A 17,816-nucleotide genomic window follows, 5' to 3' on the forward strand; every position below is an offset into this window, starting at 1 on the left:
TACACTGTCTCACAAAAAATATCACAATAAATAATCCAAATTTTAATTTAAACTAAACACAAAGCATACTGGAACTATCAAATTAAGAGCATAATTTAGCTTTTAGCCTCACTAAGACTCTGGAATGACTCTTTAAAAACTCCCGTTTACATCTTCTTCATGCGTTGGCTTTCCCCAGTGATAAACATGTCGTTTTATGTTCTTCAGTCCACTTTATTTCTCTCATAACTTCACTGATGTTCCAGGATCTGTCTCCCTTTTCCTGTTTTTTATCTCCATTCATGAAAACCACTTTGGCACACAGTGGTTTTGTGTCTTTAAATCACTGTGCAAATAAACCTGACTTGACTTTTTTTTGACACACTTTCACTAAGCAGTAAGCACACAGCTGCTGCTGCTGCTGCTGCTGCTGCGTGGTCAAGCGGCCTCACAAGACTCTGGGGTTTACTGCAGAGAGAGAGAGAGAGAGAGAGAGAGATGTGGCTGCCAAGTAATTATCCCCCGCAGCCCCTCTCCAAAATGCTAATGGTATTTACAGGACAGGGAGACGGAGAGGATACCAGCGGCAGGTGCAGCTGCTGGAGCATCATGCCGCACTGAGGAGTAACAGTGGGGTCATTGTGGATGTTTAAAGTGACGGACAATGATTCAGACTGGAATCAGATAAAACGGCGCACGGCTTTATCTCTTTCTTTGCTTCACTCATAAACTGCAGGCTCACAATTTGAGCCGTCACATAGTGTTTGGTAACTGGACGACATGAGTGCAGATTACAGGACATGGTGGCGCCATTGTGAGTGTTTGTTTTAGGACGTTGACTTAGATTAGCATTATTATAAATACTTTAGAGTTTAATTAAGATCATATTTATTTATACGGCACTTTTCAAAACTGTGCTTCTCGGTAAAGGCAATTAAGGGCAAAATATTAAAGATGCAGGATATAAAAGAGTTAGAAAATCACTATATACTACATTTTGAGTCTTGAGAGTTTTTATATCAGTAGAATTGGAGGATTTAAAAGGTAAACAGATTATTCAGGGGCAAAGACCTGCATTGAATTTCCCTTAAACATTTTTTTTTAGTGCTATTTAGCACAGAACTTAAGTTGTTGCTCAGTTTAACAATAATAAAATCAAAGGATGTGGTATAGAGGTATCCACTAGACATTTAATCACACAATCAATAACTGAGAGGAGACATTGGGATTATCCATTTGTTTCCTTTTCCCCGTTTGTCACTCTAAACAATTTCCCTGTTTATCTTTCATTCATATTTGTACAATATTGTGAAATATAACAAAGGTGTCTTCTAATTTCAAGCTCCAATGTGCTTAGTAAGTGGTTGCATATTGAATCTTCTCTAAATGTAAGGTGTTAATTATGTCGCCCAGCCGCATTTTAATGTTTGGGACAGTAATTTCCTTCTAGTATGTGTGATTTCTTTCCTGCGACGAGAGAACGGGAACAGTTTCAGAGCTGAATTAAGGTTCCCTGTGGATTCAGATGAGCCGAGGATGACTGATAAAGGATCTGGTTCTAGTTTAGAGGTAATGACTTTAGGGACAATCCTGGAATCAAAAGGGTTTAATTTTAGAACAGATAACAGAAAGTTGTCTCAGTCATTTTTAAGGGGGGGGGGGGGGGGGGGGGGTTCAGGAAACATCTGGTCAGCTGACCTGAGAGTCTTTAGTCACTCTGGACACACAATCCAGAAACCAGGGAGCTTCATCATGCTGTGCCTGATACTAATATAACAACTAAAATGTCATATTTTCTACTGAATTTGACTGTTAGCCAGTGGAGAGAAGCCAATATGAGAAAAGCATCAGTTTATTGTTAAACTACATAGTTTGTAAAGGCCGATCAGACTGCAAAACATCTACTGAGGTTCCTTATACGCTCTTAAACGTCAAAACTGTCAGTTGTTGAGATTTCAGCTGCAGAGCCATGTGAGAAAAATCTCCATTTGGCTGAGAAGGGATTGGGTTTGGAGATCTGAACAACAGAGTAAATATTTGGCAGTGGAGAGCTCTTGGGAGCTGCAGAGGACCCTCTCTAGCTGAAGCCAGCGGGTGTTAAATAGATTAAGAGGCTGTTGGGTCATTGTGGACAGAAAATTCCCGCTCTTTGGACATGACTTTTCTTTGCCTTTGCGTGTTTTTGCTCTCCAATCGAGTGCTCTCTGTAAACTATCCACTCCAGCTGACCTGCGTACTGTAATCCGCAGCTGTTTGTCAACCACTGGGAGGCTGTTGTGTGCAGAGAAAATGATGCTTTACAGTGGAGGGAGTCTTTCCTCTCAGATCTGATGTGTTTTTTTTCTGAAAATATCTTGTTATATAACGTTTAGTTTTCAGGGACAAGACTTGTGATGTGCGTAAAGATCTCAAACGGGAAGAAAACGACAGAAGAAGGCTGATTTAAGAGCGTTTTGGCGCGATAATATAGGTCACTGACTTTGTTGAACTCTGAAAATCTAAAAGGAATTTAATACGTCCTGAATCACACATGTAATATTGCTTCAGACTATAGACTTGGCGGCAGTAGACGCAGAGCAGTAGATAGTGGCCCAGATCCTATTCAGCTCCATTCAAAACCATGACAACACGGAACAAGCTCGGATTTATCCTGGAAAGTTAAAGGACATTGTGCCGGGGCGTCAATCAGGCATTATTGCGGGACTGAACAAATGCAAAATCTTGACTGGAACAAATGCTTCCAACGGGTCTCGGACGCGGGGCTACATTTTCCCCTTTTGTTCCTCTCCTCTGGTTGGCATGTATTTGTGTTCGCTCTCGTCCGACCACCCAGGACGACTTGGGGAGGCATGTCCACTCTCCTCCCCGGCCTCATGCACCTCGCTGAAGTGGATGAGGGCCCGATATCAATATCAAATACTAGAGAGAGAGAGAGAGAAACACAGCCCCCACATAAGGCTGGATTCACGCTTTGCATTTAATGCGTTTTATATGTCTGGACGGACAAAAAACCCCAAAAAACCAGAGCGGACATATCAGCCTGTAGGCGTCAGTTTGGACAGAGAATGATCGGATCACTTTGACATAAGCGAATCACACAGTTGAAGTGTTAAATTTGGACAGAGAACAATCAAGACATGCACTTTTAATTGGAAGCTACAAGCTCTGTGCGTGCAACATGATGAATTGTCGATCATTTGTCTTGATTACCAAATAATAAAATGTTGTCAGCAGTGATCAGTCATCGCTCCAATTTGTCAGAAGCTGAATCAGGCGTGTTTGGAGGTTGAAAATGGCAAAAAAAATAAATAAAAATAAAAAATTGCGCAATTAATTTACCTCTTCAACAATATTATTTCTCAAAAAAAAATATGTCATGAAGTAAAATATCATCCACTGACTTAAAAAAAGAAAACAAGAATTATCTGAATGTGTCCATAAACGTCAAAACTTCTCACGCCTGCAATTAATACGTCTATAATGGGCGTATTAGTTAAACCAACTGCAGGCATCACGCTAATTGCTCACTTTGTATGCAAATGTTAGACACGTTGTTTGGGCTAGAGGAGGAGGGAGGAGGAGGAGGAGGAGGTGAAGGAGGGGGAGGTGGGGGGGGGAGTTTGATGATGGGACGGGCTCTGTTGTCAGTTGCCACCCAAGACGTGATTCAGCTCCAACAATTACCATTATCTGTTCCCCAGTTTGACGATACGGGACGAATCTGTAATGATGACGAGTGTTTCCTTCGCTCATTGTTGAAGCGCCTTTTTTTTTTTTTTTTTTTTTTTTTACTCCGCACGTCCACACCTACCATCATTGGGTGACAGCACTCGAGCCATTCAGGTACTAAGCGGAGGAGGAGGCTTTATAAGCGAGCAGCCTTGTGTTGTTTGCAGCTTATGGAGTGCTGTTTGTGTAAACACTGAGCCTGTAGTGCGCACACACTGGTTTCCGAGCTGGTGTTTGGACAGTGCGTAAAAGTGGAGAGGATCGGATGCGTTTTTTTTCTCTCCTTGGATAGAATTCAAGTGCTTATTTTTTTTCTCTCTTTGCGCAAAACAAACCGGATTTCACGGACGTAATGGCTGTTCCTACCAAGTTCAGTTTTTCAGTCAGGAGCATCTTGGATTTGCCGGAGCAGGATGCGGAGGCAGCGCCGCGGTCCTCCCCGATTTACTCCTCCTGCTCCTCCAGCTCGCCCTACACCTCCTGGATGGATTGCGACCGCAGCCCTTGCATATGTGAGTACACTTTTAAAGCCATGGCAGGTTGATGGTGCTGAATTTATCGCATGCAATTTCATTAAAAAGCATGTAGATGTTAGAAAAATCCCCTGGACGTATTTATATTTGGAAATTATAAGGAACTGTCATCCAGTTAAGTGGATAGATAGATGACCTTTACCACCCCGAGGAGAATGTGCAAAAATGTTTAGTTTCACATTATTTCTATATTATTTATTCTAATTTTGACTAACCTGTTGTTTCCTTTCGTACAGCTTCGGATGAAGGCAGCCTTGAGGCCTCCCCGGACTCAACCAAGCCGGATGACTCGTCCTTGGACTCGGAGCCCGAGAAGAGCAAGAAGAACAAGAAGCGCCGAGTTTTGTTCTCCAAAGCTCAGACCCTGGAGCTGGAGAGGCGCTTCCGCCAGCAGCGGTACCTGTCCGGCCCGGAGAGAGAACAGCTAGCCCGGGTCCTCAGCCTGACCTCGACCCAGGTGAAGATCTGGTTCCAGAACCACCGCTACAAGATGAAGAGGGGTCGGGCGGAAGGAGCGCTGCAGGACATGGAGATAGCTCAGCCTCCGGTCCTGCGCAGAGTCGTTGTTCCGATCCTGGTCCGGGATGGGAAACCTTTTCACACCTGCATACTTGAAGCGGATAAACCTGCCTGTTTACCGCCTCTTCAAGCGGTACCCTTCCCCTTAGCCTACCCGTCTCTTCAGCATCCGTCCCCCGTCGCTCTTCCTCCCAGATACCAGCACTTTCCAGCCGCGGCGGCCTCCAGATTGGCCTGGAGAGACTTTTGGAGCGACTCGGTCCAGTTTAATTCTTTCAAGTGAAATCCGCCTCCGCCCTCATTTCAATGCACAAACTCACTTACTATTGCATCAAATGTTTTCTGAATGTTTTTGCAAAATTTCGAGCAACTTAAACATTAAGATTTTCACTACAGAATGAAAAATATTTTGCACATTTTTTTTGGATATTTTGCGTCTTTCTGTGACTGTTTTTTTTTTTAAATGCTGATAATATTTTCTCATATATGGGCTTACTGGTGTAGCCTGTAGATTTTTAATTATCTGGTGAGATAATGTATTTGTTTTTGATGCCTTTTAAAAATATAATATTTGTATAAATAACTTTTGTTGGAGACAAATAACGAACAGTAGGCTGCGTTATGTGGTAATAGAAGAGATATGTAGCAGCAATTAGCCTGAATGTTTGAAGGAAAAAATCATGTTATTTGTTGCCTTTAAGGAGACTTTCTTTAAAGGTTTTAACTGTATATTTTTTTTCTTTTTGTGAAGGAAACGATTAATAAAAACTTCCTCTTATTTTCTATGATATTTTCCAGTGTAATGTGTTTTTTCAGGACTACACCAACAAATATTTGGTGCTTTGTAATCTCTCAAAACCAGCTTCTATAGGCCCAACTCTTACATTTATTTACATTTTTCTTTTTTTAAACATCTTCAAAATGTGACAAGTTTAGACCTAAAGCTTTAGGCTGCATATATAAACATATATGCAGCCTAAAATATATAAAAATCTAAAATATGTAGCAGGTCATGACTGGGGCCCAGAGGCTTTTATAATGTTAAAAAAACTAATTATGCACCCAGAAGCTGTGCAAACATCACTTATAAAAGGACTGGCTTTGGTTAAGCATAAGAATACCCAGTAAACATTACAGCCTCAGTCACTATAGCACCCTGTTGTCCTCTGGGCCCATGAGCTGCTTTTCACTTTTATACAATTAACTTTTGTTATTCTGCAAGCAAGTAAAGCTAAACGAGGCTGTGAAACTCAGGATTTATCTGGAAATGTTGTGCATTGTAGGTTTGAAGAGGATGTGTTTTTTTTTTTTTTTTTAAGAGTCCAACAGGCTGAATTAATGGATAATTATCAACTTTTTTTTTCAAGCACTCATCCTAAATATTTTACAAGAGAGCTGAACAGGTGCAGTAATGGAGGGTAATGCTTTCCACCGTGAGAAAAAGACAAGAAAAAGGGGAGTTATATTAATGTTTTTCACAGCTTATAACAGTTTTAATAAGTTCTAACAGTGACTTCCAGTGAGTATGGATTTAGAGAAACATGGGTCATATTCTCAATTAACAGATTCCCCTTCCTTGCTGAAGCATTTCCCCCCCTCATTTAAATATTTTATCATGAAAAATATGCCTCAGTGTTTAAAATCATGTCAGTTTCTTCTGTTTTCACGCCCCCTATAATGTTGTTTGCTCGTCCTGTGACCCTGGAGCCCATCGTCCCTGTCACCTGGCCCTTTGTCCCCCTTGCTGGGGCCACCTTGTATCACATATGGAGGGGACTGGCCAAACCCCTCAGCTCGCTGCATTTCCCCTTAAACACTCTTTTTGTCCATGTGTCTCCCTGTGAATGGACCATTGTCCCTCGGCCTAAAGGGACCTAGACAAAATCTTTAGTGTTTCAATTCCCGTGATGTTTAATCAGTCCCTGCGACAAATTTATGAGGTTTAACTGCACAATGGTGTTTTAGAGCATCTTGGGGTTTAAGGGTGACAAAGACAGGCTTTTAGGGGTTGCCATTGGTTTTTTAAGTTGGTCAGAAGAATTGTCTGAAAAGGATGGGCTTGTATTAGCCTGCCCATCCTATAGTTTTACTCACTGGCCGGCCCTGGGGCCTCTGTTAGGAAAGTTATAAGGTCCACGTTAAAGAAGGCCACAGGAGGAGTTTTGTTAAGTTGTTGCATGTAACCTTTGATACCACATTATGTTTAAATGGGCCTTAGACTTAAAAACATTGATTTTATTTTCAAAATTTGTCATTTATTGGCAAGTTATGTAGAGTTATAAATGCATTTCAAACACCAACATTTTCCCAATTATTGGCTTTTGAAAAACTATTATTGCATAGATTTTTTTTAAAGACTTGTTTTGGGGCATTTTCACCTTTTATTGGACAGCTGATAGTGAAGAGGCAGCCAGGAAACAAGGAGATAAACCAGGGCAAGACATACAACAAAGGCTCCCAGTAGTAGTATGTGACATGTGCTGTAACAGTTCAGCTACCACAGCGTAGGTTTTTATTAATGGTTTGTCTTTATCTATGTGCAAACACTATGATTGTCTAAAAAACTGTTTTATAGGCTACAATCAAATCAAACACAAGCTAATCATTCTCCAGATTTTGTCCCTCATGCAGCTGCTTGATTAAACAGCTCTTTAAGACGCAGAAACTGGGATTAAATTAAAATCACATATGCAAATTCACAAAAAGATGCTTCAAAATGTCAAACTGATTTTATTTTATTTTGTCTAATTGGTATTTTGGGGGGTGTTACTGAAATACTGAAGCTTTTAGATTTGTTGGTTACATGATGAACAACACTGACAGTAAATTAGCATTTTATTAACTTGTGAGTTTTGCGGTATTTGGAGTTGATTTACTGCCTCTCCTGGAGCTGTGAGTAATGTGCTGCCAGCCTGAACTCACAGCAGGTGGAAAAGAGAGCACACGGTCAACTTTATAGACTCAGAGGCAGGAAAAAAAAAAACACTCCCAAGTCCTCCAAAACAACAGAACAAAAATGGAAGAAGCTGCATGTCCCAAGTTCCTGTCAGTGATGTCTGAAGCATTCAAAAAGCCTATTAATAAGAGAATATGTACATCTCTCTTGTCACAGTTTGTACGTTTAAAAGTTGTTAGCAGTAGTGATTTTTTTCCCCCCACTTTCTTTTAGTGTTTCATTGTAAAACATTTTAGAGAACAGAAGATTTAAAACTATCTGGTGTCTCCAAGAGAAACGCAAACTTTTGACAAAAAGCCGAATTTTATGTGGCAGAAATGTATTTTCTTCTTTTTTATTGCATCATCCATCTCACGACTCATCAGATTTATTATGTGATTATGTTGGAAACCACTGAAGTCGGTGATAGTTTAAGTCTGTGTTACAGCAAATGAATGACAGTTCTTATTTTCACACTGCAGACAGAAGTTATTAATGATGGTGAACATGTCTTAACGTCAGGAAGTAAATCAGACAGAATAAAACACATTAGCAGCTATGACTGACAGTTAGTTGTTAGTTGTGTTTAGCTCCTGGTTCACACAGATACCACTTTGAAACATGTCAGACATTATCAATTAAACTGTCAGACTATTTTCTTGATTAATTTATTATTTGTTTGATCTATAAAACATCAAAAAACAGAAGAATGTCCACCACAACACCCTGAAGCCCAAAGTGACGTAATGAAATGTCTTGTTTAGTCCAATAAACAATCCAAAACCCTGAACATATTCAATTCACTGTCATGTAAAACCAAGAAAATTTTACATTTAAGAACCTGAAACCATCAAACCATTTTTCCTTTAAAAAAGTACCTAAACAATTAAGCATTTATCAAAATAGTTGCTGATTCATTTTCTTTTAATCGACTAATTGATTAACGGACTAATTGTTGTAGCTCTATCAGACATGAAAGGTCTAAATGAAGAAATTCCAAATCCTTTCTAGCTGCTTCTCATGGCCGGTGCTTGAATAGGATATTTTAGATATAACTGGGTATCGTTTGATGGCAGTGATCTGGAAATTCACTGGTATTTATCTGTAAAGTTACTCTTACATTATCTTCTGCACTTTAGTCTCAACTCAGCCTGTTTGACATCACATCACATGGTATACTCTGCTCTGCTGTTAATAACATTAAGATGCCCTCTGTTGATGAATTTTGGCAAAAAATTGCCAAGATTTGATGCTTCCAGGTTCTTAAATGTGAGAATTTGCTGCTTTTCTTGGTTTTACATGATAGTAAGTTGAATATGTTCTGGTTTTGGCCTGTTGGTTGGACAAAACAAGATATTTAATGACGCCACCTTGTGCTTTAGGAGACTGTGGTGGATATTTTTCACAGTTTTCTGATGTTACAGATCAAACCAATAATCGATTGAACAGATTAATGAAAATAATTGCAGCCTTAATGTCTGACATGTATCAAAACAGCATGTTATCTGTGTCAATCTGTGTCTTTTTTATTAATTATTATTATTTATTATAAAGTTGTCATTTATCTACTGTAACATGGACCTCAACTATCACTGACTGCAGCGGTTTCCAACATGATCACATAATATATCTGATGGGCCATGAGATGAATGATGGAATAAAAAAAAGAAGAAAAAACATTTCTGCTGCACAAAATTCTGCTTTTTTTAAAATCCATCTTCTAAACTGTTTTACAATGAAACACCAAAAGAAAGTTTACTGATGTTTTATAGATAAAACGAACGATCAATTAATCAAAAAGTAATCCAACAGATTAATCCTTTTTGCTTGTGCTTCGTAGGTCAAAGGTCAGATCAAAGGTGTAATGTGCAGGGTTTATCTTTGAAATCCCATGAATGGCTCCAATACACATACAGTTAATAGTGCAGTTACAGTTGTGTGTTCAGAAAGTCAAAATGTGTTTGTACAGTGATGGTGTCGGTGCATTTCATATTAGAAATATTGTATTATGCAGTTAATTGTGAGTCATGTAAGCTGTTAATCACAATGCTGGAAATTTTCTTCACTAAAGCAGTGATCCCTAAAGAGATCCGTATAGCATTTTAGGGGTCCCCAGATGTTTAAAGGGATAGTAAAGAATATGAAATATATACTTTAGTTATTTAGGGCTCTAAAATCCTTCATGTGAAAAGGTCATAGAAGAAAAAATTCAGTTTTTGGTTGTTAAAGTTGTCATCAATAGTGTATTTTCCTTTCTTTTAGTGTTTCATTGTAAAGCATTGTTGCATTGAGAAATGCAAACATGAGACAAAAAGCAGAATTTTATGTAGCAGAAACACATTTTCTTCTTGTTTTATTCCATCTTTCATCTCACAACCAATCAGATTTATTATGTGATCATGTTGGAAACAACTGCAGTCAATGATCTCTGTATGTTCACACTGCAGACAGTAGTTATTAATGATGGTAAACATTTTCCTTTTCTCAACTACAGTAAGTGAATCAGAAATAACACAGAAATACATCTATTAGCTGTTTAGGGCTCTAAAAAAAACCCTGGGAACCACTGGCCTGTACTGGTTGAGTGGGATATAAACTCTGGTGGTGTTTGTGATCCATCCCTCCACTAGATGGCGGAATAACACACGGTATCATTTTGGAAACAGACTCACTCCCCTTCAGTAACATTTAGTTTAGTTCTCGGGATGAAGGCAGACGGTGATCCACTAGGGGACGTACTTCACTGGGGTGGGGAAAAAAAAAAAAAACACGTTTTACTCCTTGAACTCCCACTGCTGTAGTGCTTTGCAGACGTAGAAAAGATGGCTGTCTGCTGTGACGTATGGCCGCTTGGTGTGATGTCATGCAAGGTTGTGCTGCAGCGCTTTTAAACCGCTGTCCTACCCTCCAATAAGTCCTATGACCACCATGTTTAGAGGAAATACTGAAAACGACCTCCTCTCCAAAAAAAAAAATAAATTAGTTATATGGATTTTGAAGCGCCTACGTCACACATATTTCCATTTATTTTATTTATTTCCACACCTGTCAGGTATCAATCTGACCTCCTGTAGTTCACTTGAAAACTGAAAGAAAGACTCATGAGGTCATCAGCAGCAGCAGACGTCTCGTGTGTGTGTGATGGTGAAGTACAAACTGTCCAATTTTCTCTTTTTTTTTTCTTTTGTCACCTCCTCCTTTTTTTTTTTTTTGTCCTTCCCCCTCCAGCTCATTTCCTGGAGCTGTGAGAGTTGTCATGGAAGAAAACATGGAAAAAGTCTGAACAAAGTTTTGAGGAGAAGGAGAAGAAAAAAAAAAAAGGAAAAGCTCGAGGCAGCCAATACAAGAGGAGGTTATTATTGCAGGCAGTTTGTTAAGATTGGATTTAATGGGGTCTACAGTAAGCTGGCTGCAGACCAGACGGGACATCAGTCTTGGTTTTGTGGCATTTTATTTTTTTTTTGGCCACTGATATATTCACAAATGTTTGTGTGAAAGTGGAACTAAAATAGGCCTATTTTTGAAAATTGTAGAAAATCGTTTTCGAATGTAAAATAACTCCAGGTATAAAATCACCACATCTAAAAATGGAAAATTATATTCCTTTGGAGAGCAAGTATACATTTCTTGATCTATCCATCAAGTGCAAAAATGTATGGTTTTAATATTAGTTTAAAATTCCTATTAGAGAGCATTTAATGATATTTCTGTTTTACATATTTATCTCTTTACAGGGCCGCTGTCATATTTTTATTTGGACGTAAATATTTCAAGAGAAATGTGAATCTTCATAAAACATATTATTGATTTTTTTTAATGGGGAATAATAACAGTAAGTAACTTCCCTCTTAGTTTTCATTGCACACACTTATTTCCATCCTGCTCACGGGATTATATCATGTACCAATCAGTTCAAAACAACAACCTGAAGCCTCGATAACAAAGGCTCGGTAGCCTCATGCCCGCCACTTCAAAGTGTCCTCATTATTCTCAGGAATTAGCCGGAACATTTGGACTAATTACCGCTAATTGGCCATAATAGCCCTGTGCCAGAACAGTGGAAAGGTACTGATTTAGATGATTAAGAATGTCTTTGCGAAATTCTCTAATTAAGGAAGGCATAAGCAAGATTTACCTTGGATGCAGAAACATTGCTTTAATTTTAATTGCCTGTGATTATATGGCCTGCGAATTATGCGCCCGCATCCCGGCTATCATCCAAACAATTTATTTTAACTGTAATATTTAGCCTTGAGCTATATGATAATATTGCTTCATTAAAGATAATTGTAAGGCGACGGGATGATATGGATTGTGGCGCGCGTGCAGGGCTCTTTAAATTGCAGCTGTGCAAGTCCACAGATTATCCTGCTGGATAACATGCGGGCAGCCGTGAAATATGCAGCCAGAAGCCGGTAAAAATGCAGAAGTGTGACTGATGATCCCCGTGACGGTCTGTCAGTGATCTGCATGTCACTGCTGTAATGTAACGGGACCACACATCTCACTGCTGCTGCTGCTGCTGCTGCTGCTGCCTGCAATCTGACAGCTTGTTGCATCAATAAAAAAAAGCTGCACAAGTAGGAAATAATTCACAGTTATATTTTTTATCAAATGAGACAAGAGAACAAGGTTGGAGCCGCCGAGGAATAAGACGGATCACAACATTACAACTGATTGTGTCTGCCACCAGAAGACGCTGTGTTGCTTTATTTCCTGTTTAAGGAGATATCGGCTCCAAACCTGCAGGCAAGCAAAAACACTTCTGCTGGGAGCTGCTGCAAGTTAGACCTCCTGACGAGAGCTTCACATTTAATAACATTATTTTATTTATATAACAGTAGTAGGTTCAGCTCCGGTATGATCCTGACATCCACAGAGTGTGTAAGTTAGAAGTTATTATACCAATTTTAATTCGTCACTGCTTTTTTTCTGATTTTTGTAGCAGGAAGGACATAAGTTGGCAGCCATAATGACTTTCACTTAAAGCAGTTGGCTTGTGTTATATTGAAATATTGATAAATATGTAAAATATGCTAATACAAATCTATGCACAAGTTAAAAAAAATACTGGTAATGTAAACTAGCATTACATTAAAAAATACAGCAATGATGATAATAATATCTTGTGTAATTTCATGATTTTCTGCTTTGAAATAAATTCCTATTTTTGTCACTTTTAGGTGGAAATGGCAGGAAAAAAGGAGACTAAAAGCTTGCTTGATGTTTGGCTCTAGAACAGCATTTTTCGACTTCAACGCTGTCTGTTTGGGTGGAGGCAAAAAAAAAAAATCTTTTTTCCTCTGCATAAAACATTTTTAGAAATGAGATATGATTGAGTTAAACTGTTACGGCTCCTTGAGCATTAAGGCAAGATGCTACTGAGGGCTACCTTGCGTTGTGCTGCAGGAGAGTGCTTGAACGCCGTTAACTTCACACGAGAGCCTCTTCTACTCCAGACTCTATTTTTTTTTTTATACCGGGTCTCTTAGACGAAGTGTGTGCATCTGAATTTAGGTGACACGCTGCTTGCGTCCAATGATATCAAAAGAAAAACACGCGGTGGGGGTTAATCATTTACGCAGCCACTTAACACGCGGATGTGTATTTATTTACTTATCAGTATCAGTCAATTTCCCTCCCCGCAAGTGCACTTTTGCATGTCTGAGTACGATAAGGCATAACACAAACAATCCTGCAATCACTGGAGGCCTCTCATGGCCATTAAAAGTCAGTAGTTCAACTGAGGAGTGGTTCTCCAACTCTCAAGTCCATATAGGCCTCCTTTCATCAAGAGGCCCTCGTAAACATCACTACAGTTAATAAAGTGTATTGTGGTCACTGCAATCCCAAGGTGCAGCCGTGTGTTTATCAGCGACAGCAACAAGTCACAAACTCTAAATGCATCAGCTGTGGAGCCCCGGACACCTCCTGCAGCCACTCTGCGCCGCCGGGATGAACATTTATGATCATGTACTACAGCGTTTATGTTATTGTTAGTGGGAGGAGAGCACATGTCTTGTAAGTGAAATTACGCTCGGCGTAAAAAAAAAAAAAAAAAAAAAAGGAGGCTATAGAGCTGTTTTGTATTGTTGCCGATGCCCCGCCTCTGATGGTAGCCTTAAACCTGGCACCCAGCTAAAACAAACCAAAGCCAGCACCGAGCTCCCACTCAATCCAATTAAGGCGGACTTGAGGCGCTCTCCTACGTGTTCATCTACCAGGATCGACGTTGAGACAACAGGAACCAGAGGGGCTTTGGCCAAAAAAAAAAAAAAAAAAAAAAAAAAAAAAAAGAAAAAAAAAAGAGAGAGAAGGAGAGATTGCCTTGCCTTCTAATTTCTCCCTCTCCAGCCCCAGAACAATGTCGATGAGCCCAAAGCATACGACTCCTTTTTCTGTTTCCGATATCTTGAGTCCCCTTGAGGAGAGCTATAAGAAAGTAAGTATGGAGAATAACAACTTGGGGGCACCTCTCACTTCTTACCGGCAGCCGCAGGTCTCTCAGGCGGCGATGCAGCAGCACCACATGGGCCATAATGGGACTGTGTCTGCGGCTTACCACATGACTGCGGCAGGTGTTTCTCAGCTGTCACACACGGCCATGGGGGGCTACTGTAACGGCAACATGGGCGACCTGCCGTCTTACCAGGACGGCATGAGGGGCAGCGCCACGGCCACCGGCTGGTACGGAGCCAACCCAGACCCGCGCTTCTCCACCAGTAAGTATACCGCACCTGTTTGACTCCAGCTTTGAGTTATCGCAGGTCCTACATGCATGCTTTTTTTTGTTTGTTTGTTTGTTTGTTTTATGCTGCGTTTTAGTGCTTGCTGTATTGTTTCTGACACCTGCGCGCGTTTGAGCACCAAGGTGGACACTTTCCATACCCCTGTAGGTTAAATTAGTTATTATTTTTTATTATTAGGAAGGGCAAAGATCAAGCAAAACCCCCCCTGCATTTCATCCAAGGCAACATCTGGAAAAAAAAAGTCTCATCAGAGGAGCTTTCATGCCCAGATTTCCCTCTCAGCTGTGCGCGTTTATGCAAGATAATTTATTAACCAGTGTCCCATACTTTGTTATATTAATTCAGTAATAATATGGTATCTTGCATGAGCTTTTGCTGCACTATGTGCTTAGAAATTAAGTTGATTGCCTATAATTTGACAAGTTGATAATATAAGAATATGTGTTTTGACACGCGTTGGAGTTTTGTATTTATGGATAAGAGCACCTGATCCTTTGGAAAGCATTTTTTTGCTCAGCTGCCTGTCAAAACTCAGACTATGTTGCATGTTTTTTTACCGCCATGAAAAAAATTATCAGGGTTGTAATTACATGAATGCCAGGTTTAATGATATTATAACCAAGTTGTATCAATCAAATACTATCTCCAAACTCAACCACAATTTTCCAGAAGGTTTTTCCACAAAAGGACACAATAATATTTCACTGTCACACTGCTTCAAAGTGAAATCAGGTATTTTATTGTGTTTATTTTTCTTTCTCGCAGTTTCTCGCTTCATGGGCTCGTCGTCGGGGATGAACATGGGCAGCATGGGCAGTCTCAGCTCCCTGGCAGACGTGGGTAAAGGCATGGGCTCTCTGTCCAGCACCCCGAGGAGAAAGAGGCGAGTTTTGTTCTCCCAGGCGCAGGTGTACGAGCTGGAGCGACGCTTCAAGCAGCAGAAATACCTTTCGGCGCCGGAGAGGGAGCACCTGGCAAGTATGATCCACCTCACCCCGACCCAGGTGAAAATCTGGTTTCAGAATCACCGGTATAAGATGAAGAGGCAGGCGAAAGACAAAGTGTCCCAGCAGCAGATGCAGCAGGACAGCGGCTCCTGTCAGCAACAGCAGCAGCAGTCCCCCCGGAGGGTAGCCGTGCCGGTGCTGGTGAAGGACGGGAAGCCGTGCCAAGGCAGCGGCCACACGCCCACATCCTCCGCACAGACCCACCACCAGCAAGGTGGTAATGTCATGATCATGTCCAACAACACGGCCGGCCTCGGGCAGCATCAGAGCCAGCAGGTGGGAAGCACAGGTCACTCTCCAGATTTGGCGCCGCACTCCTCCAGTCCGCCGTCACTGCAGAGCCAAGTGGCCGGCCTCTCCCACCTGAATTCCCCCGGCGCAGAGTACGGCTCGGCCCTGCAGTGTTCAGCCCTGTTATACGGCAGGACGTGGTGACAAGAACACCGGCTATCATTTAAACCTTCTTCTATTTAAGTAAAAAAAAAAAAAAAAGAGAGACACTTTTCTTTCAAGACAGTTTCACTGTAAATGTGCGCATTTGAACAAGAACCTTGTGAAATCGGTGGCAGCAGCTCCTCTTGAATTTCCTGGAGGGAAAGTTTTTGGAGGGAAGTGTGACTCATACCGAGAGAAGAGAGGAGAGAGAAAAACATTTTTGACCAGAAACTGCGGATGTGAAAGTCTTGGGATTTATTTATGTAAATTATATTGAGACAAAAGAAGAATCAGCAGTCATATAGGCCGCATTAGTTGAGGGGGGGGGGGAGGCATATAGACTACAGGACTGCTGTATATGGGTGCTGTTAAAATTCCTCCCCACAAACAAACACACATGACTCTGATTTATAATAGAATTTAATGTAAGCCGTAGATCTAGCGTGTATATTTCTGTAAAAGGTTTGAATTTTAGCTATCTGTTGTACAAAGTTTTTGACGCTCTTGCCGGTTTGTTGTCGTTTCATTGGTATTTGTACGTTTTATTTCTTTGTAACTTATATAGATATTTGACTTACTACAAAACAGTCCTATTAATAAATTATGGAAACAAGATAGTTAAGGGTTTTTTTGTGAAATATGTCGTCATATGCGGTGTTAAATGGCGGAAGTAGGCCTGGAGTAAACCAGATTACGCACAAACCGATGTGCGTAATTATTATTATTATTATTATTATTATTATTATTATTATTATTATTATTATTATTATTATTATTATTATTATTATTACAATTTTTAATAGAATTTTCTTGACATTTTTAATATATTCTTGGGCTCACTGTGGGAAAATGATCTTCTGGAGAACAGATATACTCCATGTTGCCAAATATTTTCAGGCTTGGCACAGTGAAGAAACCAAATAGCCTACTATATCAACACTATATCAACACTATATCAACACTCAGGCTCTTTCTCTGACACGACAATTAAATGTTGGAGCCTATTTTTCTTTTTTTGTTCTTTGACAAATCACACACAGCTCGGGCTTATCGTTAAAGGCTCCAGCTCACACAAGCATGACCTGCAGAGTAAACCGAGCCTTTATGTGCCTCCTTCTTTTTTCTTTACTCTCTCTCTCTCTCTCTCTCTCTCTCTCTCTCTCTCTCTCCCTCTCCCTCTCTCTCTCTGTATGTGTGTGTGTGTGTGAGTCAGAAAGGTGAGGTCTCTCGGCTCCCAACATCAAACACAAACGCTGCTCAAAGGACAGCTTATCGATGAAAATCCCTGACCAAACAGCGCGGCATTCTTCTCAAATAACTTGCGAGGCGAACTGTCGGCGCTGGACTATCAGCTGACTTATCAATAATCAATCAGGGGATTGAAAGGGAAACGGCGAAAGGCTGTTTATAGCGTCAATAACAAACATGTCTTCACAAACATTTTTTTTTCTTGGAGATCAGGCTGTATTTCATCTCTCAGTTTAGACACGACGGTGACAAATGTTTTTACAGACGGCCGCAGTGAGCAACGTGTTATTTATTTTTCTGTAGGTGAAATCTCGGTAAATAAAAGCTATGACAGTCATTAGGGACCCTTATAGCGTTTTAGGTCTTATAGGTCTTAAACAGTAAACAATCTGGTTGCTAAGCGACAAAGGTAACGACAGATGATTTTTTTTTTTTTTACGGTGCAAATAAGTTGTTTAAATCCAGTGTTGACACATATCACAGCTATAATTTTAAAAAGTTGCGGTTTGAAGGAAACTATTATAAAGCTTGATAAATGTTGTATTATACGCTAAAATGATTTGATAGCCTACAGTGGAGTTTCGTATTTTCTCCTTTATCTGCCTATTCATCTCTTCGAAAAAAAATGCTGCAATTCTTTAAGTTAGAATTAGATTTTTTAAAATCTTGACATTTATCTGTT

The 17,816-nt window shown here is 40.2% G+C and overlaps 2 protein-coding genes across 7 annotated transcripts in view; both read left to right on the top strand.

Annotated features, from left to right (window-relative positions):
* The window catches only part of nkx2.1 (NK2 homeobox 1), a 43,388-nt gene that overhangs the window by 6,828 nt on the left and 18,744 nt on the right, over nucleotides 1–17,816 (top strand). For 4 of the 6 annotated variants that reach the window (XM_044374211.1, XM_044374214.1, XM_044374213.1 and 1 more), the window contains 2 exons: nucleotides 14,189–14,417; nucleotides 15,210–16,503. The exons of 1 other annotated variant lie outside the window; for it this stretch is intronic. In XM_044374211.1, coding sequence (XP_044230146.1) covers nucleotides 14,210–14,417; nucleotides 15,210–15,886 — 885 coding nt within the window. In that variant the 5' untranslated portion in view covers nucleotides 14,189–14,209 and the 3' untranslated portion in view covers nucleotides 15,887–16,503. Of the gene's footprint in view, nucleotides 1–12,824; nucleotides 14,418–15,209; nucleotides 16,504–17,816 lie in introns of those variants that run through there. One more of the 6 variants, XM_044374210.1, reaches the window with a different exon arrangement.
* Nucleotides 3,543–5,548, top strand: nkx2.9 (NK2 transcription factor related, locus 9 (Drosophila)). The gene is made up of 2 exons (XM_044374216.1): nucleotides 3,543–4,220; nucleotides 4,478–5,548. The coding sequence occupies exons 1-2, from the start codon at nucleotides 4,061–4,063 to the stop codon at nucleotides 5,041–5,043; spliced, it is 726 nt and encodes a 241-aa protein (XP_044230151.1). The 5' UTR covers nucleotides 3,543–4,060; the 3' UTR covers nucleotides 5,044–5,548.

Source organism: Thunnus albacares, chromosome 15 (genome assembly GCF_914725855.1).
Source record: "Thunnus albacares chromosome 15, fThuAlb1.1, whole genome shotgun sequence".
Lineage (NCBI taxonomy): Eukaryota > Metazoa > Chordata > Actinopteri > Scombriformes > Scombridae > Thunnus > Thunnus albacares.